The sequence below is a fragment of the Dermacentor variabilis genome, chromosome 9, assembly GCF_050947875.1.
Source record: "Dermacentor variabilis isolate Ectoservices chromosome 9, ASM5094787v1, whole genome shotgun sequence".
NCBI lineage: Eukaryota > Metazoa > Arthropoda > Arachnida > Ixodida > Ixodidae > Dermacentor > Dermacentor variabilis.
In genome coordinates this window covers 125,282,577-125,299,271 of record NC_134576.1, presented here as the reverse complement: position 1 = coordinate 125,299,271, position 16,695 = coordinate 125,282,577, and the positions used below count along the sequence as shown (strand labels likewise).

At 45.2% G+C, this 16,695-nt stretch overlaps 1 protein-coding gene across 3 annotated transcripts in view; it reads left to right on the top strand.

Annotated features, from left to right (window-relative positions):
• TM9SF4 (transmembrane 9 superfamily protein member 4) overlaps nucleotides 1–10,279 on the top strand; it is a 37,771-nt gene extending 27,492 nt beyond the window's left edge. For all 3 annotated transcript variants that reach the window (XM_075669268.1, XM_075669269.1, XM_075669270.1), the window contains exons 14-17: nucleotides 1,336–1,399; nucleotides 1,515–1,634; nucleotides 3,728–3,817; nucleotides 6,129–10,279. In XM_075669268.1, coding sequence (XP_075525383.1) covers nucleotides 1,336–1,399; nucleotides 1,515–1,634; nucleotides 3,728–3,817; nucleotides 6,129–6,278 — 424 coding nt within the window. In that variant the 3' untranslated portion in view covers nucleotides 6,279–10,279. The remainder of the gene's footprint in view (nucleotides 1–1,335; nucleotides 1,400–1,514; nucleotides 1,635–3,727; nucleotides 3,818–6,128) is intronic.
• Nucleotides 10,280–16,695: the final 6,416 nt, after the last annotated feature.

Sequence of the window (16,695 nt, the reverse complement as noted above, 5' to 3'; positions counted from 1 at the left end):
TTCCCAGTGTTCATCGTTTAGAATCCACCATAAACTACTCTCAATAGCCTACCTTTGTCAACCCTTCCACCTAGCGAACTTTTTTTCACTTCTGTATGCTGTGTTCCTTCTTTACTATCGTAATTTTTGTTTGCTTGTTTCAAATTGTACAATATCAGCAATGTTTTTTTTTATTTGTGTGGTTGTTAGCTGTATTTGTACGTAACCACTTTTACACATCTTTGTATTGCCCCCCCATTGTGTAATCCCTTCGTGCCTTCAAGTTGACAGTAAATGAAATGGGTAATCTTCAAGTCAGAAGCAATCTTGTTAAGGCTAATGGCGTCATTTTACCAAATCCTATCCCGAATTATAATCCTGATCCTTGGAACATTGACACTTGGCAGGCGACTGCTCTTTAGCTTCTCCTTCATGTCCAATTCCTCCTTGTACAGTTTCACTATCCTGAAAACAGTTCTTCGCTGAATGTGGAGCCAATCGGCAATATTCTGCAAGGTGAAGCCTTCGCGGTAAAGTTGGACAGTGGCCTGCCAGTGCGAGTGTGATGTTCATGGCTGCGCGAAAAAGCTGTTCGCCAGCTCCCGTTAGGCTATTGTTGCAGTGGTACCTCACTTTCTAAGCCATCTGTGATATTTTCGAAATCAACGCCGTGGGAAGCCGGCTGGCTGCCTGAAAATTGTACACTTACTTAGTAGCCACCTGTATAGGACCTTCATTTCTGCTTTGTAATGTATGTTGCCTTTTTTTAGAGCAGAGTTCTTAGGCACCCATTCTTGCGGCGAGCGTTGGCATTGTCCCTCATAACTGCGCGAACGAGCACAGCAAAAGATGAAAGCAAACGCGCAGTGGGAGATGAAAGAAGCGAATGCGAGGAGGAAGGCAGAGGAGGAGGCTACGGCGAGAACATGAGGTGGAAAGAGGAGGAGAGTATGGCAAAAGAGTGCAGAGGAAAGCAGAGTACCGTACTAGTCTACGAAATGGCACCATAGTATTCTTAATCTGATTGCATGCACAATGCAAATTGTTTAGTACTTTCTGGAAGCCATGTGGGCACCAGCAATTACACTGGAGCCTTTGTCAAGTCATGGGTAGAAGCCAACGCACTTGACTTGCACACAAGATTTTTGATGATCGCCGATTCTGCTCACCACTATCCCTGTGTTTGAGTGTTGCTCGTTTTGCAACGCTTTGCTCCGTTTGCAATGTGCCGCACGAGACGTATTGTCCGCACCAGCCAATATATCACGAAATGAAAACGCATATAGAGTTGCGCTGAAATTTCGCATTAGGGAGTATCGTAATCATCAGTGATCTTTTTTTAATTATCTCTTTCAGCACACTGATGGCGGGGATCCTTCCTTTTGGAGCCATGTTTATTGAGCTCTTCTTCATCTTTTCCGTGAGTATGATCAATGTGTCAGCACAGCAGACTGACTTGCTTGGTTTTACCTTTCTTGGCTTCAGGGTTTGCCTTTCAATGTATGCTCTCTCTTGCCTCCCTCCTTATATTTCAGGCCCTGTGGGAGAACCAGTTCTACTACCTGTTTGGTTTCCTCTTTCTCGTTTTCATCATCCTCATAATCTCCTGCTCGCAGATTTCCATTGTGATGGTTTATTTTCAACTCTGCGGTGAGGTGAGTCGTCGTTAATGCTGTTTGCCCGGCATCATCCCTGGATTAGGGGCCGCATTTTCTTGCCAATAGTGAGCTTTAGAGTATAGTACAGGTAAAACAATCAACAGTGAGGATAGGGTAGGTTTAGGATTGGAATTTTTGTTTTCCCCGCTAGTATTTGTGCAGTTATACATCAGTTGTATAATGCTTGCTTTCATTTATTGGTTTTCCTTTTTCTTTTTTATTTCTGGATTCTCATGTAGCAACGTATTCTTATAGTATGTCAAATGGCAATTTATGCAGTGCATGATGGCTGCAAAAGAAAGTAAAATCGTTTTTGATTAGTGAATGTGCTCCAAAGTTACTGTGTGCTGCCTTTTGCTTTTCATATAGTGAAGTATTTCTTCTTTGTATGTCAAAGTGGGTCGAGGTACACATGTTCATGTGACATTCTTTTTGCTTTTCTCTTGTTATTGAAACCACCCTGCATCGTGCTCCCAAAAAAGGGTAATACTAGTAGCAATAAATAAATGCATAAGCGAAAGCTTAGCAAATGCTAGGTAGCCTGGTTAAGCTACTCACCTATCACCTATCCTTCGATGCGACGGTGCTTTAGAATAGAACAGTCGTAGCTTTGCGGTTATTACAGTCAAAGCTCTTTATATAATGAAATCGCACCCAACATGGAAATACCTTTGTTGTATTCAATATTCAATCAACCATGTATTCATTACATGCTGATACCAACGAGAACCAATTTAGGTTTGCTTCTTTATCCGTGTTTGTTATAACGACGTTTGATTGTTCAGTAAAACCTCGTTAGTTCGACCCTTGTTAGTTTGCAAAATCAGATAATTCGGACTCGTATATTCTGTACCCGCCAGTCATATGCATTATTCAATGCAATTGAACTCTCGTTAATTCAGACGTATTGGGCCGCCTATCGGTTAATTTGGAAAGCTTTCGGAGCTTGGTGAGTGAGGAGCACCGCAAATGTCGATGCAAAAGAGCAACAGTGGCACTAGCATCCAGTAAAAACGAAGTGGCAGAGTGCGCATTGCCATAGTGATCAGCGGAAATTGTACGTAAATGACAGCAATGACGGGATGCTGTGTACCTATTTGTGCCTTTAAAGCCTTTATTCTTGTGTTTACCACCGTGCATAACACCATGTTGGCCGCGTGCTTTCATAGTTGCGTAGTTGCCATCCATGATCACGTTGGTAGCGGCTGTGGTTTTTTCCGCAGCGGTTGCAGCAAACAGTAGTTTCGTTTTAACTCAGTATGTGCGTCGGCCCTTTCTAGCCACCATAGCCGCTTGCCTGAAAAACAGCGTAGTCTCCATTCATGATCGCATCGATAGCAATCGCGGTTTCGTCTGCATTTGTTGCAGCAAACAGTAGTTTCGTTCCGATTCTGGTGCGTTTGTCGACCGGGTGCCTTCAGCTCTGCAAAGTCGCCATTCATAATTGTGTCGATAGCGGCCGTGATTTCCTCTGCAGCAGTTATGTCAAACAGTTGTTTTGTTTTGACTCTGTGCAAAGCTGTTGGAAGATGAAGAGTCCTGGCTGCATCACGATGTATGGACGATTTATTGGCAATCAACACACTGGTGAAAAAATAATCGGGATGAGCATACGTTAGTGCAAAGTGTGTTGCAAATGAACACGCATGCCGTTGCCATGCTGCGAAGGAAGTCACGAGGCCTCGATCGCCGTTGCAAGAGCCAGTAAGTCACGAGATGACGAGCATTGCAGCTTCCGCATTGCTTTTGTATGAAATAGCAGCAGGCTTTGCTCATTCATTCACTAAATAAGAGTGTGTTGCCTTAGTAAGCATTTGCCTATTGCTTAGTGGATACCCTCAATAAATTGACATTTGGTTAATTTGGACACTTTCTTCGGTCTCATGAAATCCGAATTAACGAGGTTTTACTGTAGTTGCAAAACTACTAGCGTTGAAAAATGAACAGCAGCCTGAAATGGTGATGTAAAGTGGACATACCAGGTAGTCATCTGGGTGATACATTAGATGCTTATGTTTCTTATTCTCTCTCTCTTTCTTTTATTTCTTTGTATGGGGTGTATGCACACGTGGTCTCGTGCCTCATCTTAGAACTACCACTGGTGGTGGCGATCGCTGATAGTCTCAGGAGGATCTGCACTCTATGTGTTTGCCTATGCCATCTTCTACTTCGTCACCAAGGTACCGTCCCATTTTTTTGCCAACCCCTTTCTTTCTTGCAAAATGTGCGTCAGTCAGGCACCACTGTCAGATAAGACGTCTATAGTTTAGCCTCACTGAATAAATTGGCAAATACGAAAGTTAAAATCAGATGAGGCTTGCAGACAGAAATCTAGGTGCATTGTATAGACTTAAGGCACGACGACATGCACGCGATTTTTGAACTACAAGCGACGGCGACAGGTTTTGCCATTGCGAACAGAAATCCGTCATCGTCGCTTGTCATGTCACCAGTTTGTGGCCAGCCAGAAAAGTTTGCTTGTTGCAAGAAGTTCAAGTGGCAGCTTCTGCCGGTTACCCCGCGATTGCGCAAAAACACGGTATCAACCAGTCCGCCACATCGATCCGAATTCGCTCTTGTTACTTGCTCTCGGCCAGCATAGCAAGAAGTAAATGGTAAAATCGGCCACTGCTTCACCTCATTTCTCACTGAGAACAAGTTATCGGCAGTGTTTTCTAGCTATTATTGAGATCACTTGTTTTAATGCTGTTAGGTCTTAGACGCCACCGAGAGCTGTGGAAATGTTTTGATTTTTACCTACCATATAGTGCCACAGCATTTCATGTTGGCCACCTGGAGCGTATCTTTACTGGTGATGACAGCATATTAAAATGATCTAATAAATATTGGTGAGAACATTAGCCTCGTGGAACATTCAGATGTTTTTTATTTGTAAATGATTGTATTAGTGATTGCGTACGATAGAAAATTGCTCGTTATTTTTCTTTTTCGCAATGTCACATTCATATGGTTGCCTTACGCCGCACTGCGACATGATAGGGTGTGCCTTTCATGTCACTTGTCGCTGTCATTTGAATATTGCATGCATGTGGTTGTCGCATTAATGCAGATTAGATACTAGTAATTGCTGACCTAAACGCTGCATAAATCTGACCTACTAAGCTCACCAGTGTCGACTTTTGTGCTCAGAAATAGAATAGAAGAAAGATTATATAGAAATGCTGCAACAACCGCTGTATTTAGTCATATAATCCTTGAAACGTTACTGTTGAGTATGTTTCCTTGGCTTGAATGATGTGAACTTACTTTCTTTTGCTTAAGTTCTCCATATGCCATTCTGCACTCCTATCTCAGTACAAATGGATAACATAGATCCTTAGTGACATCCACTTGACAGCATCATGGCTGCTTGTGTGACAATGCTTTTATTAATCCTGTTAATATATATATATACAAAAGAAAAAACAACCTGCATACCTAAGGAAGTTAATATAAACACAGTTGGACTTGTATAGCTCTCTCAACTCAATGAAGTTCAGTAACTCCTGAATTCACCCAGAAGCATACTCATCGCACTGTAAGACATGCAATAATACACCATGTGCAGATCTCCATCACATTATATAGGCATGCCCATCAGCTCCAAACAGTATCAGACACAGTATAAATCACAATAGTAAAATAAAAACCGCTGAGCAGTGGGAGGCTATACTGCTCAGCAAATTCCCAGAAAACGATCTGTCCGGCTGGCTGAGGATGCCCTTACAGATCGAGGCCTGGCCTGCGTCTGACGGAAAGGGGAGCTTTAGGGGGTTAGCCTCCCAGCCTCTCTGTTCCCCTTTCGAACCCAGCAGGAACTTTTCAATAAAAATGTCTTATCTCTCTCTCTCTCTCTCTCTCTCTCTCTCTCTCTCTCTCTCTCTCTCTCTCTCTCTCTCTCTCTCAGTAACTCCCTTGGGATTTTTTAGCTCCCATTACTCAAAGGAGTCAGTAAACACCTTTCAGTTTGTATACACTCTTAAAACAGTTGCACCCTTTGGGGTGTATATTTATTACACAACAGTAATCGTCATCTGCCTTGTTTGCATTTCCTTTCTTGAAAAAGCTGTGCTCACTATTTTCCTGTCAAGAATGCTATGTCACGCTGGCTGAGACTCCCCATCACTAACTGTTGATCAGTTGAATTTACACCCCTAAAGGTGTAAATTTTTTAAAGAGTGTAGCACTCCCTACCCAAGGAAGTTTATAAACATAAACTTCAGAAGAGGGAGCTAGATAAATTCTGCCAATGATAACAGTTGTTAAAGTTCTCTTGTCGAAATATCACTTCTTGGCTGAGACTTTCCTTCACTAACTGTTGATCAGTTCAAGTTTCCATCTTCCCATGACGCACTTGTCTAGTTTTGCTAACAGATAAGAGGAGGTGTACTAGATACAGTTCATTGGCTAGAAATATTCAGTAATACTGGTACCTAATGCCATGTCAAACTTCCCACAAGGGGTAAATTCCTTCTTTTGCCTCCCTTTCAGCTGGAGATCACAGAGTTCATTCCGACTCTTCTGTACTTCGGCTACACATGCATCATGGTGCTGACTTTCTGGCTTCTGACGGGAACGATTGGTTTCTATGCCGCATACTTCTTCCTCTGCAAGATCTACGCTGCTGTCAAAATCGACTGAGCCATGCAGCTAGCATGCCTTTGTCTGCCGCTGCCGCATAGCTGCATCACTGGGAGCAGCGGCTGCGACAGCGTCGTGCAGGGCGCATGAATCGACCGACTGAATTCTCTACGCTTCTGAGAAATGGATGGAGGTGGAAGACGCGGAAGAAAGTACTCTGGGACTGGGAAGGGAAATGCTGATTCGGTGCGTGTCTGTTTGTGTGTATGTGTGTGAAGGACAAGAGGTGACCAGAAGATGTGACTAGCATCAGCATCGAGCAGTATAAGGAGAATGGGCTGTGTGACAAGCACTTCGTATGGGTCAGGGAAGTGTGCAGTTTTTCTCTGTCTTTCACTCTTTTTCTTTTTGTATGATTGTGTTTGCTTGTTTTTGCTTGTTTCTGTTTCACACGTAGATGTCGTTGGAGCGATAGGGCAAGACAACGAGGCAAAATATGAGTTGTAGCTTATTTTTACTGCCACCTCCACGTTTCTCCTCTACTCTCTGGTGACTATGTTTTTTCTTTCTTTCAAATGGTTTTACTTTTGTGGGACCGACAGGAATCATCAACATAGCTTTTGTCTGACCATTGGCCGCCGATTCCAGCTGCTAGCCACTAGTCAGCAAGAACAGCAAGAGGCTCTTGGCTGTGTGTACTTCTGATGGCTTGTTTTGGATTCATGCTCCACCTCAAGCTGCGAACTGGGTCCCCAGGGCAGCATGAAACAGCTGCAAAGCAGCAAGGAGCATGGCTTATCTCACCATGTGTCTTTATTATTATTTCTTCCTTTGGAGAAAATGCAAGTGTCTAATAATGAATGCACTAGTGGATGGACTTGTAGCACACATGGCTTTACAGATTTAAGGGATCTGTGTTCTGCTTTGGGGAGGGTGCATATGTCGGCAGTGATGTGGATGTTCCTGTTGATGGTGCCACAGGATGCCTCACCTGGAACGTCCTGTCGGTTTGCCATAGTGTCTGATTCCTGCTTTCCCAGATGCAGCTTTGGAGACTCGATTGATCCACAGGAAGGTCGTAAAAAAAAAAATCGGCTGCCTTTTCACTGCCATTAGGTTTGTGCTTGACAGCTTTCACATAGGTTGTTTGCACTAGTTATGCTTTACAGACTAGGTCATTGTGACAAGACTGTCATTAACCATCTTTTGAGTTTCTTGATAAGTTTCCTCTTGCCAAATTAGCTCATAACTTGTGTCTGACCTCAATTCAGCAGCATTTACAATGTTGCCAGCTGCCACCTTTAGTCAGGTGCCAACCTAACTGCAGTTTATTCTCTGTGGAATTTTACTGCTAGACTTGACACTTCACTGTTTGCTATTGTTTCCAGCGTTGTTGCAATTGAATGTGTTTTTGGCAGCTAGTGAGTTGATAACTGAAAGCACAACTCTGTGGCCAGGATCCAATGGATGCATCTGGCACAGCTGAATATTTAAGAATGGATTCTTCAGTTCAATACTAAATTCGCCCCAAAAAAGAACCAAGTGATGTCGCACACATTCATGGTCCCAACATCATCAATGAAAAGTAGTTTGTACTGTTACCCTTGCTTTGGTCATTCCCAGGTACTGTTACACTTTAGGCATTTGTAAACTTGCAGGGCAGTGAACATTGCCTGCCGTTTCTTATGCACCATGCCACTTCCCAAGTTGTCATGGTTGAGCATGTTTTATTCTGTCATTGAATCCATTTTACCAAGTTGTGTTGCTTCTGTCATCAACATTTGCAGGCTCAAACTTGCCCGTAACTCATTCTGCGACTGCAATAACTGAAAAGTGACCATGAAAAAGTGTGCATTCTTATTGATTCCTGTGCCCATCTGGGAAAGCAGCACTATGTTATTCTGAATGACATTTCTACCAGAATAGTAATCTGCACTTCTGTGCTTAGTCTGCTAGTGTCTCTTTTCACGCACTGTTCGTAGTGCCCTAGTGTTTGAAACTGCATGTTTATACTGTGAGTTGCGGGGACTTGTGTGGTCATAAGTTAGGTACTTTTGTTGTTTTTGCTTTCAAGTGCCTATCTGTAGGGTAAATGAGTATGCGTCCTTAGCAACATGTGGGTGTCTTGAGATGGTTTGTCTCAGCTTAGGGACATGATGACGTAATGCTGAGAACTTTGTTTGAGCAGCTTCATGGGCCAAAGAAAGTGCTTGAGCAGAGTACAGCTGTCAAAGGACTCGATATGTAGCATGGCTTTTAGTTTGATGCCCAGAATTCAGTTCTGGCACACTTCTGATAAGATGGCAAGGTGCTTGGAGCTATTTCCAGCAAGCTGTAGTAATCAGTGGCCTAATGGAATTGGTCTCTGAACTGAATCCCAGGTACAGTAAGCAACATTTAATCTCCAAACATCTTGCCAAGAAAATCTTCAATGCACTGTTGGTGTATATTTTCCAGTTCTCCATTATTTTGCAGGTTGAGTCAGCGTGTTTGTCCCTGCTTATATGGCGCTGCTTACTTGTGGAACCTCATTACCATTCACACGCATCAACTTCTGTACTTTGTAATTTATGATGTACATATTGCTTTGTATCAAGGAGAACTTCTGATTCCCTTGTGAGTTTTGTTACTTCTATAAGCCATACGGCAGATCACTTGTCGCTTAAAAATGTGGGAGCGAATTATCCTAATGGTGTTATCATGGGCAGTTTTTGTCAAAAGTTTATAAGCCAATGTGAACATGACCAGACCTATGGTCTGTCCACCCAGAGGGATCTCAGACATTTTGCGGCTCGAAATGCCAGAGGCTGAGTGGCAATTATTGAGCTTTAGAGCATCGGCTGTGTGACAAGCGGGCAGCAACAGAACTTCGCGATCACTCATGAAGTGGCTTCGAAACTTTTGACTAAGACTGTATGCTTTCATTGCATGCTCCACTTCTATAACTTATGGCACTTTTGTCGGGTAAGGCCAACGCCCCGGAAATTTGTGGAATTCCACACAACCAAAGCATCAATTTCTCATGTTAGTGTACATGCCTTGAGGGTAAGCAATCTTTGAAACATGTATTGAATATTAAACACACTACTACTTCTGAAATCAAGGCAACCATTACATGACTTCCCTGAAAGTGCTTCCGCTTGCTATGCTCACCAGTGTGCCATGAACTCAATGAGAACTGTCTATTTGTTTCACATGCAAGGTCAGTTGCATGCAGTTACCATAGCAAGAATGTTTCACTTCAGTTTCATGCAATGCCATGGCAAAAAAAGTTTTCATACAATGACCATGCCAAGAAAGTTTATGCCTCAAGGCAGGTGTCTTCTAACTTTTTACAGCTGTGGTCACCATGTTTGCAGCGGTTTCATGTCAGATTTCTTTGCCATGACGACAATGTTTCCAGTTTTCAGAGCAAGCGTTTTGTGTTGTCAAGCATTGCTCATTCCTAGCATGTCGCACAGATGTGGAGAACTTGGTCCTATCTCACAGGTGTGTGTTTGAGGGATGTTCTTTGGCTAAAGCAACAGCACCAAGCATGATATGGATTGTAACGCCTCAACGGTGCATTTGAAAGAGCAATAAGACCTGTCAACTGAGTAAAGAGGACTGACCCAGGTACAGCGATTGCATGGTGGGTAGTACATCATTGCAGAGAGTGAATGAACAAGGGGGCAGTTGGCGTTGCACTCTGCAGGGAGTTTCGTGAAGTGTACTGTTGCAAACTGACAGTGGTGACCTCGGGGAAAGATTTCAGCGGCACATGTTGACAAGTGTAATGTAACGAGCACTTAGAAATGGGCAGAAAATGTGCGGGAAGCGTGCATTGTACCTCGCTGTTTTTCTGCGCAGCACTACGATTGTCTATGATCACTCAGCATTCTCCGCCGTCAGGAGTTGAGTGGCAACCACATTGAATGTACCTTCGGAGACAGGCTTTTCAGGCTTGGGCTTCGCCAGGTATCCAACACATACACAAAGAAACCTAGAATAAGACCAACCACATTCTGAAGCATCAGAAAGCTTCACATCACTTCGCATTGTAATAAAGCAATTGTAGTTTCTGTGGGGCAGCCCTGTATTGCACAGACTCCGAGATCAGCCCATGCATCTTGGAGGGGTGACCTCGACAGTTGCAGCTGCTTGGCGGTTTTGCGATGTTGCATCCAGGAAGTGTTGCGTGTCTAAAGTGCTTGCTGCCTCACTGCAGCATGTCATTCTTTGCCTGTCAGCAAGCGTAGGCTAGCAAACCGGATCTTCTCTTCTGTAATGTGTAGTCTCTACCCAGCAAGTTTAAAAAAAGAAAAGCGAAGCTTTCTCTGCAGATGAGGCCTACTATAAGCAACCTCCCAAGAAGCCTCCTTTCTCGTTTTTAATCAAGTCAATACTAATGATGAACAATTCTCCAATTAATTTTCTTGCTGCAGTGTCAGTAAAAAGTCTACATTTGAAAACAGCGCTTTAAATTGTTTGCGACGATTTACCGTTTGCGTAGCTCTCTCTGCGCTTCAAGGAAAACCACCGAAACCTTTAAAAAGCCACTGCTTGTGTGCCACAGTGGCTTAAGTGCATCAAAAGGAGCTGCGCAAACACGTCGCTAACAGATGAAAGTGCTAAAGGAAAGGGTCGATCAAATGTCGAAGCTGAAGAAGACAAGGTCGACCTGCATGGTGGCTCAAATGATTCGATGTTTAAACGTTGATTATACTTCGTTATTCTATCGCTTGCTATCTCTTTTGCATGTTCAATATTCGTTCATTTCGTATCTTATTTGTATTGTATTTCACGTGCAATTGCGTCTACCTCCTCCTTAGCATGGACACTTGTTTGCTTCTTCTTTAACTCAATAAGCCAGGTGAGCCGATCCCGGGGATGGCACAGTTTTTGGTGCAGTTGGGTTAATTTTCGACGATATTGGCGCTAATTACGCTTGTACCGCTCATTTTACCTACTCTGCGACTAATTCTCGCTTCTTGTGGGCAACGCCGAAGCCGTCTTCCAGACCGTTGCCTTGCACGATAGTCCAAGCGAGCTCACTTCATTTCCGAAAAGTGTGCCATAGGGTGTCTTCGACGTCTCTATATTTACGGCGGTGCACCCTTTGCAGTGGTGTAATACACAGTGGTCAATGTTTACTATACTCACAATATTGACTTCGGTGCCATTAATTTCACTTGCTCTGCGACTAATTCTCGCTTGCCTCCTTGAGACCTACATTTTGATACCTCTTCCGATTCGCTACGATGATCGAGGCAACCCGCTGTGGTTGCTTAGCGGCTAAGGTGTTGGGCTGCTAAGTGTGAGGTAGCGGGATCGAATCCCGGCCACGGCGGCCGCATTTCGATGGGGGCGAAATGCGAAAACACCCGCGTACTTAGATTTAGGTGCACGTTAAAGAACCCCAGGTGGTCGAAATTTCCGGAGTCCCCCACTACGGCGTGCCTCATAATCAGAAAGTGGTTTTGGCACGTAAAACCCCACAATTTTTAACAATCGAGGCACACTAAATGTGTGTGTGTTTGATTTTTTTTCTAGAAGTGCTTACAAGATACCCTAGATACGCCATACCTTTGTGAAGTCAGCTAAGAAGGCCTTGTCTTCCAAATATGTCTTCTTTAGGCGATTGCTAATAATATACAGGTGGTCTCATCCACCCAAAAGGCTGCTTTATTGTAAACGTTTCTCCAACTGGTACAGCTGGTATACTTGCATAGCGTTGTGCCAATCCAATCCTTCAGTCAATGAACAGTTGCTTTGAAAGGCTGCATGTTAACCATGCCAAGGTGCTGACGGTGGCGTAAAAGGGATGTGGTGAAGGAAGTCGTGAAACAAGTCACAGTTTCGGCCGAAAGGTGAAGCATCGATTGCGATAGCAAATTATTAGACAGCTATACGAAGTAAACATAGTAGTTTAATCGTCCTTATAAACTTGTGAACGTTCGCTAACTAACTAAATTAACAAGCATGGTGTCACGTGCGCACAGGCAAACATGAACACGTTTTAGTAAAACTTCCTGCTGGGCTAGTCGGTACGTAACTGGTGCGAAATAGACTTGCTACAACCACGGAAGGAAGGCGTGGTTGTAGCGCGTCTATTTTGCGCCAGTTGGGAACACGTCTCGCTCGATGACCGCGGGCACTCGCTGTCGAAGCGCTGGCGTGACAAGGCGCGGCAGCGGCACCGAGCGAGTTGACCTCCCAGCAGCTCTCTCTCCAACGCGAACTAAGCGGCGAACTACATAGTATGCACGTACGTCATTCAAGGATACTCCGCGACTTCCGGTTTACGGCGGCGCCATGTCGGGGAACCTATAGGCCTATGCGCGCGCCGATTGATAAGGTTCCCCAAAATGGCGGAAGGCAGCGGAAGCAGACGACGGCAGCGGATGTGACGTCACGTGCATACTATGCTGTCTCATCATGGCAGATCGCTTTCAAAATAGGACCCGTGCTCAGCCGCGCCATTCGCAGGCGCCGCCGGCGTAGAAGGCCCCTCTCCCCTTCCCCCTCCGATGTCTCACTCGCGATGGAAGACGGCGCGCTCCCTCCCTTGCGCGCGCGAGCTCTAGCCGCCATGCTCGACTCAACCTCGCAAGCTTTCACTCGCAGATACAGCATACGGCGCGCCGCCACGATGTTATCGCACTTTGATTTTATACGGAACATCACGGCGATGGCGGAAATGAATGAGCCTGGAGTGTATAGTCGCAATAAAAAGTGAGATGAGCAGGGTGAAGGGGGGGGGGGGGAAGTGTTGGAGGAGTCGTAGCGACAACACATTATAACAAACCGGTTTGCATCTGTGCTACCTTTAAGGTGTGCCGATGACCGGCTCTGTTCTCTACGGAACTACGCAGTGAAACAATAAATGGTACATAATTATCCTCACTGCAACCAATACACGACTTCGGGCGAATGATTCCTTTATTCTAGCGAAGATATGGCTTCATTTTCGTGTTATGCGCGCCTGATAGGTTTGTTCCTCGCCGACCAAAGTGGGACGATATCCTCAAGATGGTGCAATGAAAACTGGGCCGCCCACGCGTGTAAATGATTTTTAAAGGATATGGGGGAGCAAGTTCCGAAATATTGCGTGAGAGGATGACAGCGAGCAGAAGTCGGTGGGAAGCGACAGAAAGTTGCGCGCTGAAGTCGCAAAGCATAAAAAAAAAAATCATGAGCCATTCTACTCTGTGAAGGTGGATGAGTGTTTAGCACACGACACAGAGGTGGCAGAATTTTGAACAAAAGCACGAACACACTTATTGCCCTGATCGGTGGCCATCGTGACGATAGGTACACAAGTGTCCACATCTCGTGTCACATCTTATAAAATGCGTAAGCATTTCTATGCGTACCCAATGAGAAATTTGTCCGTACAAAAAGCCCTCGTTGCCTGGGCCGAAAGGGTCGCTCCTCGTCAGGGGCCATCCTAGGACTCGGGCCTACCAGGTATTAACTGAGCAGAATCTCAATAAAGTTGTTACCACCACCTGTCCGTCACGTTAGGCAATGAATGGCTCATACCCCCATAAGGAAGCAAAAAAATTGACAGTCACTTTAGCATACGCCAAAGAAGGGGAAGGCGAAAGCCTGCGCGCTCAAGAGACGTTGACATTCGAATGCGTTGTTACTTATTGCATGTTTTCTCCCACTTAAGTTCGTGGGTTCGACTGCCTTAACTGTGTATTAATCAACGTCGCCGTAATTCACACCAAAGGTCGAGGGCTCGACCACCACCAAAGGACGTGGGTTCGAATGCCTTAACTATATTAATTAACTGCCTTAATTAACACCAAATGTCGTGGGTTCGACTCCAACCAAAGGTAGAGGGTTTGACTCCCACGAAAGGTCGTGGGTTCGAGTGCCTTGATTAACCATATTAATTGTGCCTTTTTCTTGGAATGATTAGTGGCATCAATGTCGAAGAAGACGAATGCGCGAGCAGTGGCACGATAGCTCCGATTTTCTATACCTCACAACACGACCTTGAAGCATAGGCTTAATTGGCTATGGTGTTGGGCTGCTAAGCACGAGGTCGCGGTATCGAATCACGGCCGTGGCGGCCGCATTTCGATGGGGGCGAAATGCGAAAACACCATTGTACTTGGATTAGGTGCACGTTAAAGAACCCTAGGTGATCCGAATTTCCGGAGTCCCCCACTATGGCGTGCCTCATAATCAGATCGTAATATTGGCATGTAAAACCCCATAATTTACTTTTTAGAGACCTAAGGCTTTCGCCTTAAAAGAATTATCTGCCAAGGCCGCCATCTAGGTGGGGTTGCCCCCCCCTCCCCCTCCATCGATCTGCCGCCTACCTAAATAAAAGTTATTTGTCTCTCTTTCTCTCTCTCTACCCAAGAGTCTACTGATCTTGGAAATGGTGCCTATTGATAACTAATCTACTCAACATGCACATTCGAGACGTATAAGTTTTTTCATAGAATGAAGCGATTTCGCATCAAATTCGGGAGCTGAGTTTTTGCAGCCGCAGATTTGTTAACGGACACGAAAAACCCATGGAGCCCTAGCCATAAACAACTTCGCGTTATAAAAAAAAACAAAACGAAACGCTGTTTGATGATCATTGGCGATGGTTTCTGGAGAATATTTTCCTTGTCAAGTAACAACGCGAACAGCATTTCGACTGCGAAAGCGATTTGACAGCGCAACTGAAGACGGACTTGCCGACGCCGAAAGGCGCTGCGCTGCAAATATGCGCCTGAAACGCGTTTCGCTTGGCTGCAGCTGCAACCAAATGCGGTGCGACCTGTAGCGCCTGATTGTGCTCTCGGTTGAACGGTAACGCCATTAAACCTCCTTGGTTGAACGCCGGGCTCGCAAGTTGCGATGGCCCGGGGTGCGATCATGACTGACGTTCTTGCGATTGTCACGGCGCTTAGGGCCTGCGAAACTAAAATTTAATGTTAAAGCGGGCTACCCCGCAAGAAGCCTCGCATTGTGGAGAAGCCAGCGTTCGCGAACGCTTAAATCGTTACGCGCGCGGGGGCGCTTACGAATCCGCGTCGGCTGGCCTCCTTGAAGCCCTTGGGTTCATCGAGAGCAGGGGAAAAGTAAACATGTCCGCAATAGAGATTAGTAAGAGGCGATTGGAAGATTGGTGGAAGAAAAGTGGGGAAACGACAGAAAACGGAGGCGTACAAAAGCAAAGTTCGCAGTAGTTGGTCAGAAAATTTGGTTGTGGGAGTTCATATTGTTTTTATTTATTTATTTATTTATTTATTTATTTATTTATTTATTTAACCTAGGTAGAACATTAGGCAGTATAATAGCAAGAGCTTGGTGGCGCAACCCACCGCCCCGTTCCAAAGGGGACGCTCATAACATCCATCCATCCATCCGACGTTGGCGTGTTGTCGCCTACAAGGCACGTCTTGTACTGGAGCGGCGGTGGTTACATTTGTGCGTTGATTCGCGCACACTGACAAGGATATTTTAACATAGGATATTTTGATTTAATACAAAACTTGGTCTCGAGGTGCCTCACTTGGCGTCATCGGCACCGATCTTGACGTCGTGATAGAGAACAAAGTTTGGTGACGTCCTCTAGAAGGAAAGCCACGTATCGTGACGTCGCTCATTGAAAAAAAAATAAACTAAACAAGAGTGGTGGGCGCCTTCACCCTGGCTGTGCTCGTGTGCGGCAGCCGCAGGAACTTGAGCTGTAGCCGGTGTATAATGACGTCACAGCGCGTCCATCGGACCGTGTTTGCCGCGCCAAGTAGTGCAGTGTACGTTATTTGGGGTGCTCCTCCGCGACGTTTGGCAGTAGTTTTCTGAGGTTCTACTGTCGCGTTCACTATGGGCTGCAATGTGCGTGCCGTGGCTGTAGCACTCTCCAGGTCTAGCTGGTGGCCGGTGGCGCTAACGGGCGCGCTTTCGAAAAAAAAAAAAAGAAAGGGAAAATAAACGGGGAGAGGGCGTCGCCACTCCAGCAATGCGCCCGCACACCAGCGCTTTTCGCCGTCTTCCTTCGCGGAGCGATAATATGCATTGGCCGGCTGAGCAGCGCGACCTCCTTAAAATTAGAAATCTTTAAATGTCGGGGTTTTAGGTGTCAAAACCACGATATGATCATGGGACAGCCTTGTAGTGGGGAACATTATGGTCGTATGCTTTATCGAGCTTATCGTTAGCCAATCCCGCATAGTGTATATGAATATTGAGATAAGAGAAAAACAAACAGGGCAGGAGTAATTTCTCGATCTCGTGCTTATATTCAGGCTTTCGTATATATATTACACACACACACACACACACACACACACACACACACACACACACACACACACACACACACACACACACACACACACACACACACACACACACACATACACACACACACACACACACACGTACATACGTGCGCGCTCCTCCTAGCTGTTCTTTTTTTTCGACAATGGAGATTATTTAGTTGCAGTACAATTTCACAAATGCTCACTGCCGCCCACAG